The following is a 27,349-nucleotide window of genomic DNA, read 5'->3' on the forward strand; positions in this document are numbered from 1 at the left end:
ATACTGAATTACTCAGAAACTCTGCTTGCAACATATTGACGTACTGTAGTTGATGCAAAATGAAAACAGGACACATTTGTTGTTGTACACAGTTAACTTCAGCATAAAAAAAAAACGTTTTCCGTGTTTTAGTAACATTAAATTGTAATGGATTTATTTCCCAAAAATAAAGACACAGTTATTTAAATACTAGGATGTTAATGTATTGTTGCATTGATTGTGCAATAAATTAAACAAAGCAATACAAAACAGCATTTTTCATGTCTTTAGATAATACAAAACACTTGGCCAATCTAGTAATGACAGATTATAAACAACAGAAATCCACAAATAAGAGTTTTATGTTGTTAAGAATTATTTTTAAAACAAAATTTAAATAAATTTAGTTTAGTTAGCGTATCCTATAAACTTTGGTTTTTCTTTAACTACAGTACAACTGCTACTTTTCTGATGGTAGTTCCTGTATAAACATTGCTTTAGTTTTGATCTTATTGTAGACAGTTTTGAGTCATTCAGATATAAACTGAGTGGTTCATTATGTTATAGAGTAACATGAAATCAATCAGAACAATATACACAATACAAATAACTTGATTCAAAAGATATTGGTCTTTTAAATAGTCAACGGCCACATAAAATCACTTACCGAGACATAAACAAAACTTTGCTCCCATGCAACTCCTCAGTTTGTAACACTTGCATTCATTTTTCCTGTCTTTAATACACATTACTTACAGCAGCTCCAGGTACTGATGACTTTTGGACCAGATCTCAAAGGCGCCTGTCAGACATTTACAGACATACTTTCTCAAGCACGTCGAAATGTCACAAACACAAAACCGTCTGTGGGTGGGCGAGTTAATCATAGGCTATATAATCCTACCAATCTAACTGCTTTACTTCCTGTGACAGGAGAACACCTGTCATTAATACAAGTGATGTGTGTACAGTAGGTCACGTCACATATGTCAGAAAGACACACATGTTCACGTTTGAATGCAACGGCTGTCATTCTCTACTAGTGTGGATTGCTGGCATGTAGTGAAGCGAGAAGATTTAAATAACAACATGGAGGGCGTAACAGACTTTATACAGCATCTGAAGGCACCAGGTTGCCTGTGGTGTCCAGCTGCATGCATTTACAGGTGCAGGCGGAGACGGGACACTCGCTGTGATCTCTGAAAGACCAGACAAATACACATTGACTGATACTGAGATTACAGAGATTATAGTCCTCCTGAAGCTTGTAAAAAAACTACTGGAGCCTTAACGTTTTTATCATAAAGGTTGTTAAAGGATTAATTCACCCAAAGTGTTATTTACTTGTACAGAACTAAGATGCATAAATCTTATTATATATTTAATTACTTTAATAATACCGATACTGCACTTCATCCAAAGTATAGCCAGGTCATATTTACTGTCATATACAGTAAAATGTTGCATTATAAACTTTTTAAAATCTGTTAAAATATACTGTAAGTGAATGAATGTGATGCTCCATACCTGAACCAGCTGAGCATGTGACCTGCATGACCGCCATGACGGCAATTGTGGCACCAGGTAAACCAGTTATTGAACTGTGCGAGTTTTTTGTCTCGTGTAAGATCAGCTTTCTCATCTGCCTTTCCTGTTGAGATTAAGGTCACAATAAGAACTGCTGTACCTGAACATGTGCTGACACAAGGAGTTCATATCTTAACGAGCCCCTATTTTTTGTGATTTTACATTTCTTTTGGTTTAAGTGTAAGTGTGTTAACAATCTGCAAATGTCCAAATCCCAATATCTACGATGAGGCGAGTTATGGCCTCAAACTGAAATAGTTTTACTTGAATTACAATAAACCTAAGGGTTGTAGTCATCAGTTTACTTCTGTAATGAGTTGACGGGGACTCATTCACAGTTTCATAATTCTGGGGTCTGAAGGGAACAGTAGTGCTTTGGGAGCTGATCTTCCAAATATGGTAAGAAACCTAACATTTTCATCACACGCTTAAGGTTTTCAGCCAATCACAACACGCTGGATAGCTGGCCAATCAGGGCACACAGTGCTTTTCAGAACAATGTGCTTTGTACAAACTATAGTTCGGCACAGACTCTCACACGTGAACTTGTAAAACTCTTCCTTGCACCTGAGCTTGTAATACGCACGGCTCTGACATTTCCTTGCATTAGAGGTTGTTAGGGGCGCAGAGGTTTAAAAGCAGAGAGTGAGTAGTTTTTGCTCCTTGCCACGCAGGAAATTTCCGTGCGCCTGGGCTATAATGACGTGCTTGGATTAATTGCATCAGTTTTTACAAGGTTGTGGTAGTGACGGTGTTGCCCGTACTGTGGGTTTACACATTTGTGTCTACCGTGTCTAGTTTGCCGCTTGAACATTTTGAGTTTACTCGCTTCATTCACGCGTGAAATTCTAGTCATCGAGGCATTCATGCGGAAATTCGCGTAATGGGAGGGGCTTTTGCGACTCCGCTCGCTTCCTTTGATCACGTCACTGCTAGAGCAAGCTCCTGATTGGTTAACGCTGCGCGTTTTTCCGGCAAAGTTCAAATTTTTCAACTAGCATGTTTTTCCTGCGGCAACGCTCAATTCGCGCAAACTAGACGCGCGAATGAGGTGGAATCGCGTCTGCACATTGACTTAACATTGAAATCACTTGCGCTTGACTCCTCTACCGCGGCTGGTGTGAACGCAGCATTAGAGTAAACCAGCTTCTTTTTTTGTCCACCAATCAACATGGTTCCCACTCACAGTCAAATTCCCTGACTTTCACAGACTAAAAAGTAAAATTTCCATGACCTATGTTCTGGATACCGTGAGCCTGGATAATGTATTGTACACCGTGAGTTTATAAAATGTAGCTCAAATGCATGAAATTAATAAACAGTCCCAATAAACATCTGTTTAAATTGTAGTCTCACTTGAAATCGGCGGAAGCTTGGGCCCGGAAACGGTATTCCTTATGTCACAACATAAGCGGATTTTGATAAATGGAAACTAAAATTTAAAGCAACAAACAAAAATCCCTGATATTCAATGACTTGGATAAAAAAATATTACATTTCCTGCCTTAAGGGGTTGTGCACACTAAAAACTTTTAAGCGCGTCTGAAAACGCCTGGAGGACGGCGAATGCCAGCTGTTTTTCAGCTGAGCGCTTTGGTAGCTCTAATACTTCGGCTGTGAGCCGGTTGGTTGCTCTGGTAATGTCCTGCTCCTTCTCCACTGCGATTGGACGGCCGTGTGAGAACTGACATTGAAGAGCGGAGCTTCTCACCCAAAGCTGAATATTTTTCAACTCACGGCACTCAGCACTGAGCGCGTAAAAACCACTAGCTGCTGGCTTATTAAAAAAAAAAAAAATCAATTAAAAACATGCACCGGCCGCGGGCGTAAATGCTTTGGTGTGCCCGCTCCCTTAATGTCTGAAATAGACCTTTTAAAATTTCATTATATTCCAGAAATTCCATGACCCATGGGAACCCTGAATCCAGTAGGGCTGTGATGATTAATCGTGCAAATGCGCGTTTTCTCAATGAATAAATTTGAATGAATTACGGTGAAATGCCATCACATTCAAAAGCCAGAGGGCGCTCTCGTGCAGAAATGCAATTTGTGCCACATAAAAAGAACCATTACAAACATTATTCCATTATGTCTAGACTAGACGCATGTTCTTTAAATTGTATCAGGTATTTTCATGATAATAAAGAATATTTTGAATAATTGTGTTTGACGAGTGTTGCATTTTTAACTAAACAACTCAAACTCCTAGTAATTTTAGATTGATAAGGACTTCCTAGTGATCACATAGCCGTAGTACACGCAAAAGCTGTGCATGAAAGACAAATTTGGAGCCTTGCCTCAGTATCGATTTCAGACAGATATTTTTAATGGTGAACACGATACATCATCCCATCGCCCCCCCCCTCCCAATACTATCGTGCCGATCTGGCAGGTTGACGATAGGACGATGGTGCATATCGCCCAACACTAGTACAAATTGATGTGCTTCAGAAAGGCGGGGCATAACAATGTGTTTTTAACCATAAACCACGCAAACACATTGCATTACATCAAAAATACCAAATAATGTTCTTTTTAGCAAACGTCATATGACCCCTTTAACTTAAAAAAAAAAACTCAGTAATATTTCGCTCAAAAAGTATAATTTACGGATGCATACGGATGTAGTGTTGCTCAGAATAGCTAAGCTAAAAAACAACTAAAAGGAGACTGAAGGTTTGGCCATAGCGCAAAACCAAGAATTCAGCACTCGTGCGGTGTACAAAATTGCAGATTGACACATTTCATTAAAACAATGCATGAAATCAACTCACATTAGCTATGTTTACATGCAACCACCAAATAATCCATTAGTAATCAGTGCATGCAAACATAGTCACTAATTTGACCAATGCTAACCCTGATTTGTTACCTGGGCAGCTGGACACAGGTGTGCCCATGTTCATTAAGCAGAGAGCACAGCGTGGCAGTGGTTTACGACATCCTGGGCAACTAGTGACCTTTGACTTGGTAGGTGAACCGCTGACGCCATATTGGCTGAACCCACGGCCCTGGTGTGGTATTGCAGAGCAGCTGTATGATATAGACTTTCCACAGAAGTTACAGCTCACAAACACCTGAGAAACATGCACACAGAACATGTGAAAACAACTGTCAAACAAGATTTGCATGCATCCCTGTTCAAAATGAAGAAAATTTGATACTAACCTGTGCAAGAGGTTTCGAGCTGGGATCCAATTTACTTCTATGTATGTCAAATTCAGCGCGTTTGTGCCAAAACCTCCAAGCGTCCAACAGGTTGCGATAGTTTTCGATCCAGCACTGCACGCGAGGATCTTTCAGTACCTCACCTGAAGAACCCTAAAGCAAATATTTTTGATTGAAGGTTAAGCCCAAATATACATATAAAAAGACACAAGAGCGTTTTTGTCATGTGTGGTTCTGTCGGTCACCTTCAACATACAGAAGCTGGCCGTCTGCACATCTCCAGTGCGATCCACATAACTCTCCATCAGATCCACGCCATCTTTAGTCAGCCCCGTGAGCAAAATGCCCTCCAAGTTACCAACTTCCTTCATCTCATTGGTCAGCTTGTCTATGTAACGTGGCAACTGAGTGAAAGAGAAAAAAACATGGCATTATTCAGTGCACATCAATCAAATGTAATGACATTAGTGATGAGAAATTCTTACCTGAGCATCATTGAGAAACATGCATGCGAAGGCCACCCGGTCCCTTACAGCTACACGACTCTCATACTGTAACAAACAACAAAATAAAATCATACTTTATTCATTATATAATTAATTGCATTTAAGAGTGTTAAAGTGCACATATTACGTCTATTTTTACAAGATGTAGTATAAGTCTCAGGTGTGCCTTGAATATGTCTGTATTATGTTTCATCAGATAATTTGTTATAGCATGTCCAAAATGCGTGAACAAAAAAAACCTTTGTTTTCATGTTTGTACCTTTAAATGCAAATGAGCTACAGCTCCTCACTTCCTATACCAGTAGTCAGTGAGTGTTTTTTTTTTTAAATAGATCTGATTCCTGTGAATACAGTCTGGGACAATAGTATCTTTAGCCACATTAGCGCTACAACATGCTAACAAACACATTTAGCAAAGTGACCGTGGGCGGGGCTTTGTTTGTGTGATGTCACATTAACAAGAATTTCAAAACGGCATGTCTAATGAGACTACTTAGGTTTGATGGGGATAAAAAAAGGAACGAGTGGATTTTGTTCATTGTAGGGTTGTTGTGTTTACACTAGTAAGTGCTGTGACAAATCGCAGTTGATCCCACGGTTCGGCTTGCATGCGATTTGCAGATTAATACGCAAATTTAAATAGGGAAAGTTTATCATTTGCACGCGTTTCAAAGGCTTGCAGATGTTAACATTCAATTGGTTTTAAACAATTTAACCGTAAAAAGGTGCTAATGTGAGCAGTTTTCTGTACGAACAGACGCACATGCTGTTGAATGTGTCCGGTCCAGCTTCAGTCAGACATGAATCAGAACTCTTGGTGTGTAAACTTTAGAGAGAGTTGCACTACTGTGTCTCATACTGTAGTCCATTAACATACACTTGCCGAATAGAGCATTGAAAAACAACGTAACGTTTTATGTGGGGTGATTGTTTATGCTGCGCCGTTTGGAATGTGTTTAAGGGCACTTAAAAGTGGACACACAGAGAGACGCGTTTCAAAAAGCAAGCGAGCATAAAATCTTTCTGTTCTTGACGGTACACATACAAACAAAATTATATCCACAGTATTATTTTTCTAATAAAAAACATGTGTTTATGTCTTAAGTTTATGTATAGATTAGAGTCAAAACCAGGTCCCAGCATTTCTTAAAGAGACAGTAACCTTAATTAACCCACTTAACGTAATATTCCATTTTCTTAAAAGACAAATCCAGATAATTTACTTACCACCATGTCATCCAAAATGTTGATGGCTTTCTTTGTTCAGTCGAGAAGGAATTATGTTTTTTGAGGAAAACATTGCAGGTTTTTTCTCATTTTAATGGACTTTAATAGACACCAACAATTAACACTTAACTCAACACGTAACAGTTTTTTTCAACGGAGTTTCAAAGGACTATAAACAATCCCAAACGAGGCATAAATGTCTTATCTAGCAAAACGATTGTCATTTTTGACAAGAAAAATAAAAAATATACACTTTTAAAGCATTACTTCTCGTTAGGGCTGCACGATTTGGGTAATTTTTCCCATTGCGGTTATTCATGCTAATATTGCGATGTGCGATTGCAATTATAATAAATGGTATCATGAGTCAACTTGATGGGTTTTAAGGAAAATCCACACACAGTTTAGTGATAATGCTAAAATGTGTATTTGTAAAACTAGAAATGTTTTCGTATTGCCACGTGATGTAGCAACTGCTCAGTGTCAGTAATCCTAAATCCAAAATACCGCCATACAACAGACATAGAGTTTTTTTTTTAGCTACCAGATCACTGTCAACCTCCTCTGCATCCATCTTCGCTCTGGTATTTCCGCGCTGCGCACACACAAGTGACGACGCACACCACACACGTGCATGTCACACATGCACTGCCTTTTTTGTTCGTTTTTCTTTCTTTTTTTTAAACAGCAAGGAAAATCATCAAACTGTTATCAGAAAGTTGGTGTTAACAAGTCCACACATGGATTTACAACCGTTCCTACGTTGTTGTATGTCAACTGATACTACTTAATGTCTTTGTGTCAGTTTATTGTTTACAATGGTCCGCAAATGTGCGTTTTATATATGTAACATGTGACCTCCCTACGTCACTACGCATTACGTTAGGTCGCGCTGGACCGGACCTAGACAAAAAGTTGTGGTTTAAAAGAGCATATTGTTTATTTTTCTTGTCAAAAATGACAATCTTTTCACTAGATAAGACCCTTATGCCTCGTTTGAGATTGTTTATAGTCCTTTGAAACACCGTTGAAAAAAACTGTTACGTGTTGAGTTAAGTGTTAATTGTTGGTGTCCATTAAAATGAGAAAAATCCTGCAATGTTGTCAATTATGTCAAAAAACATAATTTCTTCTCGACTGAACAAAGAAAGAAACATTTTGGATGACATGGTGGTGAGTAAATTATCAGGATTTTTCTTTTAAGAAAATGGAATATTCCTTTAAGTCTACAAAGAGAAAATCACTTCTATAGCTCTAAAAAATAATAATTATATTTAATTTATACAATAAAGAAATTTTATTATTCATTTCATTCAATTTCTGTACCTAATGCCACTTTTAGACCGTTAAATTATGTACAACTTTGTTCTTTTTTATAAATGTTTGTAATATATTTATTTGTTATTAGATTTTTCCCACTCCTTTCTTTGCCGATCCGAAAAATTATCCGATCGGTGCCTCAAAAACCGAAATGTGATCCGAACCTTCAGTTTTGTGATCCGTCACGCCTAGTTCACACACCGCCAACACACGTTTATGTCCAAACACCTTGTAAAAGTGGATTTGGCTAATATGTGCCCTTCAAAATAAATCTCACAGGTTCTCTTGTGGCTTAATGCCTTATTAACATACCAAGACGCCATCATAGGTGCCAGGTTCACTGGTGAGAAATGCAAACATGATACACAAGTACGGTTTCTTCAGCTGAAGCCTCAGAGAGCTGCACATCTCTCTCCACAGAGAGTTCTTCTCATCGGTGTAACCCGACAGAGCCATGGCCACCACGTTCAGATTCAGGTCACCTGATCAGAACAAACATGGGAAACACCTCGCTTAATACAAACAATGCGGTGGTGACAGGTGTAAAAGCCGTAATACTCCATAAATATTACATATAGATGAATATAGACGAAACAAATTGTGCTTAGAATCCAAATAACAATGAACGGGAGGCAAACAGGTCCATATGCCGTATGCATTTGCAGCCTTGGGGTATTATTGCCTGTCAAGAATTAGCAGCACCTAACTAAACAGGTATTGTGTAATGCTGGCACCACTATTCTGTCAACTGACTCTTTTTATCAAGTATATGAGAAAGGTTTCTGATGGTACACACAGATAGCTGATGATGTTTGCTCTTTCTCACAAGTTAAATCAGTCGTTTCACACAATCCCTCTAATGGCTTTAAACTCAATGACAAGGTAACATTCACTGAAGTAAACAGCAGAAAGTACAGGACATATACATATAAAGGCAGCAAATATACATGCATTGGAACACTAGTCTTCTATCTGTTTTAACTATAATATTACACATAAAAGGCACAATATGTAAGATTTCTGCATTAAAATAACCAAACATCAGTAGAACAAAGTTATGTATTTTGTTTATACGGTTTTAAACAGCTCATAGGGACACTTGTCAATGGTGTCATGTCTGGGTTATATTTGGTTTCTGCTTTCGCTGACATAGAAAATATAGGTGTGTTTGACCTTGTGGCACTGCGCAGATCGATCTGCGGATTACATCAAAGTATTGCAAGAGTGCTACTTGTGATACTTTGAAGTTGTAAGGTCTAACAAAGTGTTCTTACTACATGCGATGCCACGAAACGTAATAAAATCCATCTTTTCCAGTTTTTGTTCTAGCCAGGCCTGACGCAATTGTATTTTAAAGAGCACCTATTGTCCGATTTACGTTTTTACATTTCCTTTGTTGTTTAAGTGTGTATTAGTACATGTTAACGATATGCAAAAGGTACAAACCCCAAAGTAAACGAGGATGTGAGTTATCGTCTCCAACATCCATCTCTTTTCTTAGTAGGGGTGTAACGATTAGAGATCGACCGATATATCTGTTTTCCGATATTTTCCCCGATATTTGAGCATTTTCCGATGATCGGATATCTGTTTTGTAATATATGATTGACCGATAAACGAGAGAATTGAGAATTGCGCGCTGGACGCATCTGAGGAGAGGAGCTCACAGCAGCAGCAGCGTGCACAGCAGATATGACGGCGGAGTGACGCGACTTCATTAAAAGGACTTTGAGTATACTTACTTTGCATATGAGGCATTTATAACACATCTTATTTCTGCATTAATGTATGTTATGTTAAATAAATTGATATTAAAAGCAATGTATGCAGCTTGTCCAAGAATAGAGACCAACTCACAGTCACGCTGGCTGATCCATAAAATCCGGTCCCAATAACGACGTAGCTTTGCATGAATAAAACAGCCATGAATTAATGCTTTGTGGAATTAAAAACGCTAAATTAAATTCGTTTTTCTGTTATTTATGCTTATCATTAGCATCGTAAAATCACGTTCATATTGCTGATCACTTAATGTTACCGGAGGCTAAAGCACATCTACCACTTTTAACAAGATTTACCCTAAATTATATTAACATTTACCAGATAAACATTATTTTGCTAAAATATCTAGATAAATGTCTGTGGGTATTAATTAATTATTTATTACCTCCGCAAAGCGGTCACAGTTTGATACAGTTATTAATGCGTGAGTAAATGCATAGATAAACAGCTCTGTCAACAGCCATTTCATAAGCTAAAACAACTAAATAATTATTATTCTGACATCAAATAACATTACCAGTTAAGAAATGTAATGATATATAAGCCGTTTTGTTTGTTACTTTCCTGAATGTATTATTCCAGTCAGTGATATTATTTGTAAAAACTCTTTGCTAACTACTGGTTGGATTGCTAAAGGCTACATGTTGCTGGTCAAAACAACAATATTATATCCCAAAAAAGGCACTTAATCCACCTATTTTACTCTATAAACTATGTACAAGCAGCCAACTCCGCTATACTTTTCTCTCTCCCGCTCCGTTACCTGCGCAGCGTGAACTTTGGATCAGTCCATTTCTGACGAAATGATAGGGTAGTTTGGAATAGTCCATTTATTGGGAATATAGTTTCTACATTATTAATTAAATTAATATTATTCTTCACTCTTTCAGACCCCTCTATTTATTACTTTGTATGCAAAGAGGGAGTGATTATGATGATGATTATTATTATAAGGGTTTGTTCAGTTCAGTCGTGTTGTAGTAATTATGTCAAAAACAGAAGTATAACAGTAAATAAAAATCGGTTCAGCATATCGGTTATCGGGCACATAAGCATCCAAATATTTGTTATCGGCATCGGTTTTAAAAAATGAGTATCGGTCGATCTCTAGTAACGATTAACCGTGCAAATGCGTGTTTTCTCAATGAATAAATTTGAATGAATTACGGTGAAATCCAGGCACATCCGAACGCCAGGGGGCGCTCCCGTGCAGAAACTCCCTTTGTGCCACAGAAGAAGTAGCAATACGAATGCTATTCCAGGAAATGTCTACGGGAATATTTATATCACTGTTCTTCAAATTGTTTCAGGTATTTTCATGATAATAAAGAATATTTTAAATGATTTTGTTTAATGATTGTTGCTTTTTTAAATGCACGTTATAAATGACTCCGACTCATAATGATTTTAGATTGAAAAGGACTTCCTACTGATCAAATGGCGTAGTACACGCACAAGCTGTGCATGAAACAAAGAATCGCAGCCTTATGATTCAGAATCGATTTCAGACAGGCATTTTTAATGGGACACACGGTTGAATCGCTACATCTCTTTTTTTTTACTACAATAAACACACAGATTGTAGGCAACAGTTTACTTTCTGGGATTGATTATAGTAAAGACTGACATTATCATAATTCCTTCCCCTTCGGACTCAGCCTGTAATGGCGCTTTTCCATTGCATAGTACCCCACGGTTTAGTTTAGTTTGGGTCGGGTCAGCTCACCTTACTTTGGTGTGGTTAGCTTTTCCATCGAGTTTGGTATCACTTCGCAGTGGGAGGGATTATAGGCATGTCATTATATTTGCGCTGCATACTGCTGTGACATCATACAAGTGAGAGCGTCCTTGTACATTCCCATTAATTAATTTATTTATCAGTCCGCCACAAAATTAAAATTGGCCACCACAAATAGATGTTTGCACATCGCGTTTATCACTAAGGTTACCTCTATCTCTCTTGACAGTTTCGGTTTAAACACCCGTGGCGTCAGTAGTTGACGCACTCCACTGAGCCTCATTAAAGTCGCATTTAAAGGAATAGTCTACTCATTTTCAATATTAAAATATGTTATTACCTTAACTAAGAATTGTTGATACATCCCTCTATCATCTGTGTGCGTGCACGTAAGCGCTGGAGCGCGCTGCGACGCTTCGATAGCATTTAGCTTAGCCCCATTCATTCAATGGTACCATTTAGAGATAAAGTTAGAAGTGACCAAACACATCAACGTTTTTCCTATTTAAGACGAGTAGTTATACGAGCAAGTTTGGTGGTACAAAATAAAATGTAGCGCTTTTCTAAGCGGATTTAAAAGAGGAGCTACATTTTATGGCGTAAAAGCACTTTTGGGAGTACTTCGACTCGGTGCAGTAACACCCTCCCTCTCCCATTATGAGAGGGAGAAAGGGAGCGGACTTTTCAGGCGAGTCGAAGTACTCCCAAAAGTGCTATTACGCTATAAAATATAGTTCCTCTTTTAAATCCGCTTAGAAAAGCGCTACGTTTTATTTTGTACCACCAAACTTGCTCGTATAACTACTCGTCTTAAATAGGAAAAACGTTGATGTGTTTGGTCACTTCTAACTTTATCTCTGATTGGTACCATTGAATGAATGGGGCTAAGCTAAATGCTATCGAAGCGTCGCAACGCGCTCCAGCGCTTACGTGCACGTACACAGATGATAGAGGGATGTATCAACAATTCTTAGTTAAGGTAATAACATATTTTAATATTGAAAATGAGTAGACTATTCCTCTAAGCATATAAAACTGACGTGCTCGTCGCAAATGTTCTGCCACAAACTGCAAGTGTGGAAAAACCTGTTATGGTGTCCCTGATTCTCAACCTGTGGATGTTTTTCATTCCTAAAAGGGAGTTTGGGAACTTATAGCGGAGCACAGATGACAACATTTTTCCTCGAGACAGCGCAAGCTAGCACTGAAGGTAAAGCTAATCTTTACATTAGCAATGACGCTTGTGACGATTGACCAATCAGTGATCTACTGTGTTTTCGCATCACGTTTGGTATCAGCTCGGGTCGCTTGAAACCCCAACCGAGGTGGTACGAAAAAAAGTATTGAGTACTACGTACTGCACCCAATGGAAAAGCTCCCAAAAGTAAGCTGACCCGACCCAAACTAAACCAAACCGTGGGGTACTATGCAATGGAAAAGTGCCATAAGTTAACTCCTGTTAGCATTGCATTGTGACCGAATCTTTCAAACATGGTAAGGAGCGTGACATTTCCGGCTGACGTCAGAGGTATTTAGTCCAATCACAACGTACAGATTAGCTGGCCAATCAGAGATTTTCAAATCTGTGCGTTTCAGGAAGAGAGTGAAATCTGGAGCTACAAAAATGTACGGTATGTGGAAAATAATGCGTTTTTTAACCATAAACCACACAAACACATTGTATTATACCAAATACACAAAATAACCTTGTTTTCAGTGTTGGGGGTAACGAGTTACAAAGTAACGGATTACAGTAACTACATTACTTTTTTGGGTAACGAAGTAAAGTAACGCATTACACTAATAATATTGGTAACTACACTACTTTACTAGACTATAGGAACGCGCTTTCCTGCGTTACCCAAGCAGTGTTTGCCTGGGTGTAAAGTTCTGTCTATTTAAGTGGTGCGTGCATGCGTGTCCCTGTACGTGTGCCGTTGCCATAGAGATTGATTTGACGGAGCTGCTGGTGCAAAGGGGAGCGGGAAATGAAGACGGAGGGTTTCAGCCACTGGGGCGATATTCACATAACTTTCAGCGTATTGCTCGAAAGGACAAAAATATTCGTGTGAAATGCACACTATGCCCTCACGACAAGTGTCTTTCAACTGCTGACAACGCGATGAGCAACCTGTCTGAGCATTTGTAAGCCCAGCATGGCAATACAACACTTGTAGCGAAAGATCCTGCTTAACTTACCGGTCAGGGATCGAGAGGTCTGAACCCGAAGACGGAATTAGGTAATGAACCTCAATCGAGTCAGAGCCAGAGCATAATTCTTTTAAAGAAATTATTTGAACGTAACCCGAACAGCAATGTCGCGTGCGCTCAATTTATAGAAAAAAGCCAGGAGTCAGGACCGCTGTTTTCTTCATAATCTTACTTCCAAATCTAATCCTATAAACTTTTCGGTGTTTGATGTATCACTGTTACCGCCCTGCCAGACTGTCTTAAATAGAGAAATAAGTTAATTCCTTGATTTGCGTTGTTGATTCATTTATAAATAATTCCCCCACGGGTTTAGTTTATGCGCAAAAAGCATTAAAATGAATAGAACGTGATGATTACGCCTTTCTTTGGTGAAAAAATAATAAAATAAATAAGCCTATATGAAATGTGTTTCCCTTAAATAATTAGCAAATTAACAAAACGAATTCAAAAGTAGCCTATATGAGTTTATTTATTGTGTGACGCGCTCCCAAACCGATGCAGCACAAAACACTTTTTACCTATTTAAAAAAGCACAATGTGTTGTTATTATTGTGAGTGTAACTTTACATAAATAAATTTACACATTACAGTTTTGAATGTTGTTTTACTTTCATTTGTATGACCATAATTTAAGGTAATTTAAGGTAATGCAAAATGCAAGCTCCTCACGCGTGTCATGCCATCACCCGCGTGGGTTTACACATGGCAGCGAGAAAGAGACATTAAACTTTAAACATTTAACATTGTACTTGAGTTTTTTTGGACATCCCTTTGGAATCACTGCAATCATATCATCAATTTATAAGGTAATAATAAATATAAGCGCAGCGCTTATGAGTGTTCAAACACTGCTGACCGCTCAGCTGTCAATCAGCCGACCCTCACAAAGTTTCACATTAAATGATAATATATTTGAACAGTCATGGTCCTGTGCTTATTTCTGTCAATGTTCTGCATGAAGATCTTTAAAGGTTTCTACTTACATCACGATTTGCGGTGCGGCCGGTCGCAGTCTTTATGTAAAACGGGTATGAAATAAATTGATGTTGATGTCGGATAATGGGTCAACTGTTATTTTAATCGCGCGGATGCGGGTTATCAAACAGGACTGTGCATGACTCGTATAAGGAAAATGGAATGACAACATGAAAATTATAAAATAGCCTACATGTTTATATTCTGTATGAAACCACCATGGGCGCTAAACTTGCGGTGTTAAAGGGACAGTTCACCCAAAAATAAATTAAAATTTTTGTTACAAACCTGTATTAATATCTTTGTTCTGATAAACACGAAGCAACATATTTTGAGAAATGTTAATAACCAAACCAAGCATGAGCCCCATTCACTTCTATAGTAGGAAAAAATAATACTATGGAAGTGAATGGGGCTCATGAATGGTTTGGTTACAAACATTCCTCAAAATATTTTCATTCATGTTCACCAGAACAAAGACATTTATACAGGTTTGTGACAACATGAGAGTTACAAACCTGATTTACAAATAAATTATACAGAATTTTAATTTTTGGGCGAACTATAAATCCGATGGGGTCAAAAATTAGGGTGCACCTAACTTTTGTGCTGGTGCACCTAAGAAAAAATGTTAGGCGCACCAGTGCAACCAGTGCAAAAAGTTATTGTAGAGCCCTGGCCGGTCATTAAAAGTAGTCACTCATCATCAGCCGACCCCGCCTAAACCATGTCCATGTATTTATGTGGTAAATTAAGAAAAAGGAAAGTAAAGTAATAAGTAGTGAAGTTACTTTTCAAATGCAGTAACTAGTAAAGTAATCTCATTACAATTTTAAGAAGTAACTAGTAACTAATTAAATTTTTTGAGTAACTACCCCAACACTGCTTGTTTTTAGCAATGAAATAGGTGCACTATAAAAAGGCTGGTGGGGAATGAGTTAACAGCATCATGAAGCTACGCCATTGTTGTTTAGCACCCTCTAATGGCAAAAATTATTACATATTGTGTCTTTAATGATAAAATATTAATATTACATATAAATAGCACAACATATTTGTCACTCTGTGTCAAACTGTACTTTTTGGCAATTGAGGTTTCAGAGTATCCCCTACTTTTACCTTTCTCAGAGGAAGCTCCTTTATTAAGAATCTGAATCGCCCGGCGGATGTCAAGGTTAAAGAGAGCGACAGCAGCGGCTCTTTCCCATTCGCCCTCCTGCTCCAGAGACTTCAGAAAGGGCTCCACGTCGATGTCTGGTCCTTGACTGATCCAGCCACACAACTGCAGGGCCAGACTGCGCTCCTCGCTGTGATACCGCGGTACATCCGTCTGTCTGTCTGAGCCTGACCAGCACCGCCGTGTCTCCGTAGTGCCTGGGAGTGACAAATACCATGGCAGCCATCTTGTGCATTTTCCAATTGAGCTTGACAAATACTTTGTTCTTACTTACCAGAGCTGGACTTGACAATGTTTTTGATGCCTGAATAAATCAATGATTGTTTACTGCCCTGTTGCTTTTGCTCCATGTTTTCAGTGTACTGTTTCATAAGTAATAACCATATAGGAAATATAAAAACATCAGATGGAAAAACAATAACACTGCTTTAAGGATTCACAAACCAGTGGAAAAATATTAATAATAACGACAGACAATTAATTGCATTAAAGGATAAAGTGTAGCGTGTACCAGATGGACCTCAGCTGAGGGTCGTCCCCTCCAGCCAGCACATGGTTTCTCCACATCTGAACAGTGTCGTGGCCGTAGCGTGACTGCGCACGCTCTCTCATCTTGGTGGCGATGTCCTTTTCGATAGACGCCGCTCCCGGCCCAGCATCTTCTGCACACTCGTATAGGTGTCGCCCACACGCCCACATCAGGGACGTGGTGGAGCTCCAGGCCAATGAAATGCGCTCGAAGACCGTGAAGTCATTCATAACCCTATTGGGTGACACCACCACCATGCGGTTCTGCGCCGACGGGTGCCAGGCGAAGCTACTGATGATGCTCTCGCTGCAGGGCTGCACGCCGCGCTCGATGATGGTGGGTTCGACTTCGTCACCGAAGGGCATGGGCGTGTGCTGCATGTCGTACAGACGAATTATGTTGCTGTCTCTCGTGAGCGTGGCCAGCAGGCCCATGCGAGTGGGACACCATGCCACTTTGATCAAAGGTTTTGGCTGTTCGGTCAACGTGAAAACCGGCTTCTCGAACTTTCGCAGATCCCAAATAGCGACCTGACCTTCGAAGAAGGACGCGACACGATCTTGAAAGTGCGGGTCCACCGTCACGCCCTGTATGGCTTTGGTGTTCACAAATGTCTTCTGGCTGGTGTTGCGCAAGTCAAAGATGGCCAGATTTCGGTGCATGCCGGCCAACAGTAACTTTTGATGATCCCGAGGTAGCCAACAAAGAGACAGACAAGCGTCATTCTGACCCAGCTCGTACAACGGCTTGGTCACCACCAGCCCCGAATCAGTGTCTCCGGAGATCCGAAGTTTCTCTGTGGGTACGGCCTCGGGGGAAAACTTACTACTGATGTCCCATATCAAGACTGAGAAATCAGCCCGATGCTTATCCAAACCAGCCGCGAGCCAATTGCTGTCCACCGGATTCCACGCGAGCGTGTTGCACTGTCGGGCGTGCTTGGGAACAAACTCTTTACCTACCAGCTCCTTACATTTGGAGTTGTGGCTCTGTCCCAGACTGGTCAAGACGACCCGACCGTTGGCCTGTCCCACGGCCAGCAAACATTCTGGTTCGTGCTTCGGATACCAGGCCACACATTTCATATACGGAGTATCTGAGTTGATGGCCAGCAGCGTGGCTGCAGTCTCCTCGGATAACGGAAGAGCTCCGGCTTTGGTTTCTGAGCTTCCCGCAGGTCCGATCCTGTACAGGCTGAGTTCAGTGTCGCAGATCACATAACGGTCTGCGTGATGCGGCGACCACAGGATATCTGGCTTGTAGCCGCTCGACATGGCAGTAAAGTGGCTTCTTCAGTGAAGACACCTGCGAAATAATAATACGTATTATTAATGTCAGACATTTTAAAAAAAATCTTAACACAGAGGACTGTATGTAAAAAAAGCACCTGACAAATCCTAAACATAAAATGTACAAAATCCTAAACAAGATCATAGTTACATATTAAAACACTACTTGATATTTAAAGGTGCAGTGTGTAGATTTTAGCGGCAACTAGTGGTGAGGTCCCAATCTCCTCCCTTTTGAAGCACATAGAGAAGCTACGGTAGCCGTCACAGGACAAACATGTCATCATCTGAGACAAAGTAGTGACAATGCGCTCTGTAGAGCAGTTTGTCCATTTAGGGCTACTGTAGAAACATGATGGTGCAAAATGTCGGCTTCCATGTAAGAGGACCCGCGGTGTATTTAGATAAAAACGCCTAATTTTAAGGTAATAAAAACATAACAGTTCATTATGTAAGGTCTTTATACACCACTGAAAACAAAGTTTAATTTATTACATTGCATTGCTATCAAAAGATCATTCAAAAGAAATTTACACACTGCACCTTTAAATAAAACAGGTAATTAAAAATTGTGGAAAGCATACAAGAACGTGTGGCAAGTTACGGTATCTAATACATACATATTCCTTAATATATTCATTTTAAACCAAAATCTTAAAATACTACTGAAGTACATGCACATAATACTTGTTCAATTAAATTAAGAACATGTTCAGGTTATATTTAAAACACCACTGGTGACTATGGGATTAACTTTATTTAAATTACCTTTACCCAAACATCAATTTTACTCTTATATATTTTTGTCATTGTTATTTTTATTTACTTAAACAAACATTCAGTATGACGGTCAAATATTGTGGTGCACTAAATACATGCACTACTCCCTACTATTGCAGAGTAGACAGATGTGTAACGTTAACTTTGTAAAAAAATAATTTAGGGGAAAATTGGGAATGATTGTGTTAATAGAAGTAATAAAACTAGTTTATCCTTTAGATATTTAATAGAGATTATAGATTAAAGGGTAACGTTAAATTTAGTTTCTTGATTGTATCAACAGCAAGTTAGCAACTATAGCTAGCTCAACTAAGCATATACACTTTATCTTAACCGGCAACGGCAGGTGGTAAAAGACGCCAGTCTCTATAACAAACATGCACAATAATATATAGTTTAACACACAAATAAATTGCAAAAATAATGTCAATAATCTTTAACCTACTCACATTTGACGTAAACACATGTTGAAGTTTGTTTGGGTGATGCGAAGCCGGAAGCAGCGCTGAACGTAAACACAATTGTGAGAAAAGCTTTCAAAATAAAAGTCACTGTGCAGCTATAATAGACAAAAGCAGAAAGGAAGATTAATCAAAAATATATTTTAAATCTACATTTATCAGTTATTTAAATCATTTAAAATAAGTAAATAAACGAAATAAATCTATGAAAAACAAATAAAGAGTCGCACACACAAAGTCTATTTGAACGGTATTTAAACACGTTACTGCCCTCTACAGATCAAAAAATGTGGAAAATAGTGAAAAGGTAATATTACAAATTCTCAGTTGTCACTGTTTAAAGAATAAATATAAACATCTTACACACTTTTCCACGTTGTGAAATTTTTTTCCATTTCCCAAAATAACAAAATGCAGTTCTGAAAATAGTGCAGACTATTTTTTTAAGAGTCTTTAAATGCTTAAAAGACAAGATGTGAACCAAGGGCTGATGTGAAATCTCAGAAGCGGTACTGTATTTTTTCCAGCTTTTGGGGGCGCCTGTTTATATTTTCTGTAGTCATGGAATCAAAATCTTTTAGGAAAAACTTCCTCTAAAAAACTCTCTGCAGTCATGTCCAAAACATCTCTGAGTTCATAGTGGTTCATAGTGCTTTACTTGTGTTTTATTGATCCTGTAGTCAGTGTGTTCAGTCAAAGATACTCTTTGGTTCAGTGAGGCATCATTGTTGGGTCTGTGTTGTTGGACTGAAGTCAGAGTTATGTACAGAAGAGAGACAGAAGCATGTGCAAAGTCTCTATGTAACAGGCAAGGTAAGTACTTCAATCTGTTTTATTTTTCTTGACTATTTTCTCTCTTTTTTGAATTATTTATTTACTCGTTTGTTGTTGTTTTCTGTGAGTCATGCTTAAAACAAAATCATTAGAAAATATATGTTTAAAACAGTAACAAGATTTTAGCATGAACATATGTGGGTGTAAAAAGAAAGTAAAACTATAAATAATTAATAGACTACTTTAAGATTTTTTTATGTCTATGCATTTTGCATTTATGATCTGTCAAATTTCCTATTTCAGTACTGTTCAGTTATGCTCACATTTGCAAGTCACTTTGGATAAAAATTGAAATGTGAATAACTTGCATCTCATTGTGCACTTTCTGATTTATTATGCCACATGTGTTAAAAGTCATTAGATGTGTTTAGAAATCTCTTTGGCTCATGCTGAGCTTGTTCGGACATCTATTACTAAAATAAAGTTGTGTAGCCCAATTCAAAGTGGCATTTTCTCTTTGTGATCTGTTTCAAATGATTTTATAAACTATTACATTAGCTAATTTAATATGTACTTTAAACAATCTGAAAGCTTTTTCTTTGATTGTCTTCAAGACTAAACCTAGATGAAAACATGGCCAAAGTGATTTTCCTCTCCGTGTTACTTTGGCTGTTTGTAGCCAGATCCCATAACAACAGAACATCTGGAAAAACACTGAACAATATCACCAGCAAACCGGAAAATGGTAAAGATGTTAATTTCAATGTTTTATTACGTGTGACATTATTATTTATTGTCTTGGATAACCCTGCAGAAAGAAAACAATAGAAACTATTTAATAGTTATAAGTACTGTTTTGGTTTTATTGGAAACCAGAATGGTCTCTGTGGGTCTCTACTGGTAATGTGTTCAGTTGTAGTGGTGGGATTTTATTTGGCTGATGTACCAGTAGTAGGCTACACCATTAAATCGTCCCAGCATGATAGTTTAATCTGTAGGAAACTATGAATTAATATGAATGACTTAAAGGGATAGTACACCCAAATATTATTTACTCACCCTCATGTTGTTTAAACCCCAATGAGTTTCTGTGTTTTTCAGAACCTAAATGCAGATTTATTTTTTATTTTTTAATAGTGTTGTCTTGGAAAACCCTTTCAAGCTTCAAAGGACCCAAAATTGTTGAATAAATAACTCAGCTCGACTTGCGTTATATATTTTAAGTGTCCTGAATATATTTACTCCTCTACTTTCTTGTGGAAATCACACAAAATTAAGCATCCTAAAACTTTATACAACAGTTATGCCCAGTGTTGGGGTAACACATTACAAATAATGTGCATTACGTAATAATATTACTTTTTTGAAGTAATGAGTAAAGTAACGCATTACTTTATAAATGTACACATTAATATTTGAGTTACTTTTTAAAAAAAGTGATGCGAGTTATTTTCAGTTGAATTAATTCAATTTAAAAAATAAAATAATGTACTGAATTAAACTAAACACATTCACATAGAATTACGCACTCTGTGCGCCTGAGCGGAAACAGTTTGAGTCAAAAACGGAGATGGCAGGCCAGAGCTCGACATTTTTGCGATCACAAAAAACATCTGCAAGGCCTGAAAGAGATCAAGCCTCAGCCAAGTAAGAAAAAGTAACGCAAAAGTAACATAAAAGTAATGTAAGCATTACCTTCCATGAAAAGTAGCTAAGTAATGCAATTAGTTACTTTTTTGTGGAGTAACTTAATGGATTACTTTTAAAAGTAACTTTCCCCAACACTTGTTAAGGCACAGTGAATGTCAATGTGCACTGAAAGAGAGGCACAGATCAAGACTTTAAATAATAAATTTTATTTTCGTATAAGTGCCTTCAAGACATTTAAAATATACAAGTCAAGTGGAATTATTTTTTCCGCTTTTGGGTCCTTTTGAAGCTTAAAGAGTCGGTCACCATCCACTCCCATATTAACCAGCAGCAGTGCCAGTTGTTCAAAAGTAATCCATTTGGATTTCGTCTGCTGGATTAGCTCAAAAATTCAAAATAAGTTGTTGTTCACAGTGGCGGCTTGTGACTCCTCTTCCGAGGGGCGCAAATTCAAAATAAGTGTTCAGAGTGTCGTGTGTTGCTCGTTATTTCAAAATATGTGTTTGTTGCGTCATGTGAACCATGTTCATCACGTGTTTTGTCAAAATAAGTGCCTGCTGCACATGCATCAAAACCGTTTATGATAAAAGAGACGCTCACTTTCACAAAATACACGCAAGACACTCCCTTAACAGTAAACTCTGATTACGCATGAGATTATGCGAGTATCTGGCAAATGTGAGCGTCTCTTTTATCATAAACCCTTTAGACGCATCTGCAGCAGGCACTTATTTAACAAGACACGTGATGCACATAGAATCACGTGATGCACATAGAATCACTCGATGCGCCGAACACACATTTTGAAATTATGAACCACACGACGGGCTACATACATGTTGTGACGAACTTTGCATTGTGCGCCCTCGAAAAAGGCCGCCATTGGTTGTTTAACAAAAAAATCGATTCTGGATTTGGATTGGATCACAATCTTGATAAAACCGTTACTTTGTGTTGGTCAAAACATTTTAGTAAGATTGGGATTTGTTAAATACTGAGCCCCTAAGGTGACATTGGAGTAAAAAAATCTAACCCTAACCTGTGCTCACGTGAAACTTTCGCGTGCTCACGTAAAACTTTCGTGTGCTCACGTGAAACCTTTGTGTGCTCACGTGAAACTTTCACGTGCTCACGTAAAACCTACATGTGCAGAATTTAAAAAAAAAATTTATGTGCGAGCGCGATAGTTTTACGTGTGCACGCGAAACAAAATGTGATATTTTCACGTGCGCACACGATAGTTTTACGTGCGCACGCAAAACTAAACTGTATTTAAATTTTCTCCATGTCCCCTTAGGGGCCCCTTAGTTTAATGCCAAAAAGTAGGAATATTCTGAATCCAGCAGAAGGGTGGATTTCAGAAACAAAAATGTAATAAAACTTCTAAAAAATGTTTACTTAAACTTATAACCCTAGAGTTAAAGAGTAGAGTCTACAATACATTTGTAAATTTTCATTTTTTGTTAAAATTTTCTTCTTGATTAATTCAATGGTAAATTATTCAAAATCATAAGATTGGGCTACCATTTAAACATTCCAGTCAATTATTTTGCTTTGAAAAACCAGGACAAAAGTGAGCTGGTTAACCTGATCCTGGATAGCAAAACATGGGATTTCCAAATTTGGATAATTTTGATCCAGATTAAATTTGGCCCCAGAAAACCCCAAACAAAACTTTTTAAAATCTGCATTGGGTTCTGAAAAACAAAGAAAGCTTAGCTTTTACCATTAAGCCACTACAACATTCATTTTGTAGTGTGTTTTTGGACATAATCCAGTAAGATTTAAGATTGGTCCCACCAATAGAACCTAACACATTCCAGTAGAGACTCACAGACAGGGATGGGCAGTATTTCAAATACATGTATTTAAAATACGTATTTGAAATACAAAATAGTATTTTGTATTTTGTATTTTAAAGCCTTTGAAAAAAATGAAATGTAATTTGTATTTAAATACATTTAAGATGAGTATTTTTGTATTTTTAAAATACTCAAAATACTTTGAGCCAATCAACCAGTCAGGGTGATGTTTTCTTGCATCAACTAGTTCAGACCAGACACCAAAGTTCAGGTAAGCAAATATATCTGTGCAGCTTTTAGTGGGCAATAATTGAAATGTTGGAGTGGGAAAAAAGCAAGGGCGACTGAATAATTGGGTGTGATGTGATTTGTGTTATTATAACTGTCGCGAAAGGAGATTCAAATTCATACTTGCACGTTGCACGACTGAGACAGAGTGTGACAAATAGGCCTACACTTTTGACTTAAAGGAAAACAACCATTCTTCTACATTTCACAATGTTCCCACCTCAACCTAGACAAACGAACACATAACCATCCATCCTCAATGCATGGAGGAAGAGCACCCAGTCTGCAGCACCCCGACCCCAGCGCGCAACAACATCCCCACAGGAGTGATGATGCCACTGCGCCAAAGGTCGAAGTGCTGCAAACCCAGCGCTCCTCCACCATACAATATAGTCATTATTCACTTAAAAATCACGTTTTATTTTTTGCCACCATACTTACTCATGGAACTACTCATGTAACAGTCTTTAAATAGGGTAAACATGGAAGTGTTTGGTGGCTTATAAATTCTTCCCTGTTTAGATCCTAAGGAATAAATGGGACTAGGCTAAATGCTAACACATTCATGACACGATGTGCAAAGATGAAGTGCACATATTGAAAAAAGATAGGCATGTATTCATTCATCTAAGTTGAGGTAAGAACATAAAATATTGAAAAACTGTTTTCCTTTAAAGGCCCTTTCACACGTGATGCGGCAAGTGGTGGAATCAGCACACAGTTGCTGATTTCTTTTTAGCTTTGTGCAGTTGAAGCCTTGATTACACTTTTGCAATTGGCATGGCTCTACTCTACGGCGTGAACCTGCAGGCTCCTCAGTAAACCTACAAGAGTTTTATTCTTGACGTGCTCTCCGTTGTATAATTCTGTGAAATGACAGAGGGCGACTCGTGAGTAATTGTTCTCAAAACCATCAAAAAGCAGCGATGAGAGAAAGTAGTTCTCTCACTCGTCTCGTGAGAAGTAAATACGTGGATTTCTTCACATATAAACTGTTTAGGTTGTGGGTCGATGACACATGAAAAAGTTTTGAAAAAGTTTTTATAAAACATCACTTTATATAAGGCACACATTCATAATCATGACATGACACGTGTCATGAATATGAAGAAGATTTTATGGACGTTTACGACAACTGTCATTGGGTGTAATTTGTTCAATTATGTCGTTTTTGTTGCGAGGATGACATTGTTTGAGATGTCTTTATGACAGCTTGACATTAACACCCATACATCATAACTTTTCGTGACAACTTGACATTAACCAAGACAACTTAACTGACCACTTTTTACCAGTGATACAAATTGAAATTGTCATTAAAATGTCATTAAGTGTTAATATTCTTCAGTTCATAATGTTTATTTGACCGAGTATTAATAATATTTGACATAGTATCAACACTTAATGACATTTAAATCACAGTTTAATGTAATGTTAACCCACAAAGCTATGTAGTTTCTTAAGTTTGATCATTATTGTTTATCATTTATAACAAGTTGTGTTGTATTGGTTTATGTGTCAAGTTGTCATAACAAAGATATCTCAAACAATGTCATATTTCCATTAAAAATTACATAATTGAGTAAATGACACTTAATGGCAGTTGTCATAAATGTGCATAAAATCTTCTTCATGTTCATGACACATGTCATGTTATGATTATGAAGGTGTCATGTCAGTCTTATACCAAGTTTTTTTTCTAGTTTTTTATTTCCAACAGGGCAGGGGAAAGCAAGAGGTACGTAAAATAAAACGAAAGTTTCTAAGTAGTTGCACACATCTAAATACTTTTTGGCATTCAGAAATAGACCCAGATAGATTTCAGCCTAATAGGGATACTCGCACTGAATCGCCAATTTCACGTGTATTTTGTGTATTTTCAAAATACAAAATACTGTATTTGTATTTAAATACATTTTTCCTCACAGTATTTTGTATTTGTATTTAAATACATTTTTCGACACAGTATTTTGTATTTGTATTTGAAATACATTTCCATGTATTTATGCCCATCTCTGCTCACAGAGACCATTATAGTTTTCATTACAACCAATAAAATTCCCATTATAACCATCAAATCCAACAGAATTTCTATTATGGTTTCTTTTTTTTTTAACAGGGAATAATAAAAAAGTTTTCATTTTTGGGTGAACTATCACTCATGTTTACTTTTATAACTTTAGTTTTCTCTTTCTTTCCAGGGTTAGTCTGTCCATTAGAGATAGCATACATCCTGGACAGCTCAGAGAGCGCAAAGGTCATAAAGTTTGACAGACAGAAATCATTTGTGCGCACGTTCACCGAACGCCTGGTGCAGCTACGGGTGTCCAATTGGAACCTTCAAATGCGTTTTGCTCTCATCTACTACAGCAGTACTGTCATTGTCGACCAACACTTTAAAGATTGGCGGGATCTGGATGCGTTCCTGAGTCGCCTGAAAAACGCAATCTACATTGGCCAGGGAACGTATTCGACGTACGCCATAACCAATGCAACTCAGCTCTTCACCACCGAGACCGAAAATAAAAGCGTGAGGGTTGCTCTGCTTATGACAGACGGCATCGATCATCCACGCAACCCTGACATAATTGGGGCGAGCAATGAGGCCAAGAATCAAAAGATTAAGATGTTCACAATAGGCCTATCACACATGGTAAAGGACAACGTGAACAGTGAAAAGCTTCGGGCTGTGGCGAGTGTCCCGTCTAACCTGTATGTCCATAGCCTCACTGACCCTCAGCTCGAAGAAAAACTTTTTAAACAGCTGGTGAGAAATGTTGTTGATCTGTCAGTGATGTGACAAACATCTGTCTGTTTGACTAATGTATTTTTTTCAAACTTCCAGACTGTTTCCAAACTATTTTTAACTGGCACGGCTTTGTCAAACTCCTTCATGTTTCTATTTGAGATCCAAATGCAGTAACTTTACACATCAATAGTTGAATTGTATCTGTATGAGGGGTTTTCCAGCTTATAAAATGCCAGACCCCATCTGTGACCACACTAGGCGTCTCCCAAAAATACACAAAGAGGTTTCCAAAAGCCGTGCATGAGATTTTGATGTAGATGATTGTCTTCACCGTTTGTTTTGACTGGTTTTGATATGATCATAGAGTTGCTCTTTAATGCGACTGATATGCTTATCTCTCTTTTTATTTTTTATCAGGAAACAATTGCAGAGACTGAAGTGAGTATAAGACTTTCTAATGCAAAAGAGATTTTTAAACATGAAGGGGTGGTTTACCGGATAGGGATTAGCTTAAGCCAGGACTAGGCCTTAGTTTAATTAGGGGTCAAGCTCTGAAGGGGCGAAGACCCCTATTGAAACCGTTAGTTTTCTTTTTCTTCTTCCTCTGCCATTGCGGTCTATGGCAGCCCATAGAACCGTACGTAGGAAAGTTATGAAATTGGGCACACTGATAGTCTAAAGAATTTTCACAGCAAATTTGGAGTCTCTATCTCAAACCCGCTAGGGCCACCAACAGTCCAAAATTGCACTTACGTTTTTGTCCTAGAAATTAAATTCTTGTTTCCTCTGATTCCTTGGCTCAAGCCGATTCGACTGGACCCTATGACGTCATTTTCCGTCATAAAATATTTCTGCCATTTTGAATTATTCGTAAAACCTACTTTTGCGAACTCGTCCTAGAGCTTTTGCCCGATTTCGACGAAAATCGGTATGTAGCATGTACAGACCCTCAAAAAGCAAAAAGTTATGGAATTCATGTCAATTCGTTAATCCGTTTCCGTAAACCGCATCAATGAATTTTACGTAGAGCGCAAAAAAATGGATTTGAGGCTGTATCTTCGGCAAACTTAAGCCTATTAACACGATACTTGGTACTTGTGATGTACGGGTGCATGCAGAGTTTCGTCACAGCGCCACCTAGTGGTCAGACTTATGCTTTACAGGCCTATAACTTTGGCTCCGATTGACGTATTTTCACGGGACTTGTTTCTTTGAAGTTCTGAATAGTTGCCAAGTCCAACGATACCAAACATGCCAGAATTCGCCTTACGGTTAACCCTGCGCAGCAAAATAGCGCTTAAAAAACACGCGTGAATATCTCCGCAAGCGTTTTTCCGATCGACTCGAAAACACCATA

At 38.2% G+C, this 27,349-nt stretch overlaps 2 protein-coding genes across 3 annotated transcripts in view; one reads left to right on the forward strand and one right to left on the reverse strand.

Annotated features, from left to right (window-relative positions):
• Positions 1-75: 75 nt before the first annotated feature.
• Positions 76-18,779, reverse strand: mios (missing oocyte, meiosis regulator, homolog (Drosophila)). Of its 2 annotated transcripts, none has more exons than XM_073872534.1 (11): positions 18,718-18,779; positions 16,164-17,504; positions 15,945-16,039; positions 15,613-15,867; positions 8,100-8,269; positions 5,220-5,285; positions 4,980-5,138; positions 4,735-4,887; positions 4,439-4,643; positions 1,507-1,630; positions 76-1,178 (listed from the first exon to the last, which is right to left on the reverse strand). In XM_073872534.1, exons 2-11 carry the CDS (start codon positions 17,471-17,473, stop codon positions 1,088-1,090), a joined length of 2,628 nt encoding a protein of 875 aa, XP_073728635.1. In that variant the 5' UTR covers positions 17,474-17,504; positions 18,718-18,779; the 3' UTR covers positions 76-1,087. The 2 variants fall into 2 exon arrangements, with proteins under 2 accessions (XP_073728635.1, XP_073728636.1); XM_073872535.1 differs by having other exon boundaries at positions 18,714-18,752.
• Positions 18,780-19,338: 559 nt separating this feature from the next.
• Positions 19,339-27,349, forward strand: part of col28a1b (collagen, type XXVIII, alpha 1b) — a 30,575-nt gene continuing 22,564 nt past the window's right edge. The window contains exons 1-4 of the mRNA XM_073872533.1: positions 19,339-19,542; positions 20,118-20,248; positions 25,445-26,010; positions 26,410-26,430. Coding sequence (XP_073728634.1) covers positions 20,137-20,248; positions 25,445-26,010; positions 26,410-26,430 — 699 coding nt within the window. The 5' untranslated portion in view covers positions 19,339-19,542; positions 20,118-20,136. The remainder of the gene's footprint in view (positions 19,543-20,117; positions 20,249-25,444; positions 26,011-26,409; positions 26,431-27,349) is intronic.

This window comes from Misgurnus anguillicaudatus, chromosome 10 (genome assembly GCF_027580225.2).
Source record: "Misgurnus anguillicaudatus chromosome 10, ASM2758022v2, whole genome shotgun sequence".
NCBI lineage: Eukaryota > Metazoa > Chordata > Actinopteri > Cypriniformes > Cobitidae > Misgurnus > Misgurnus anguillicaudatus.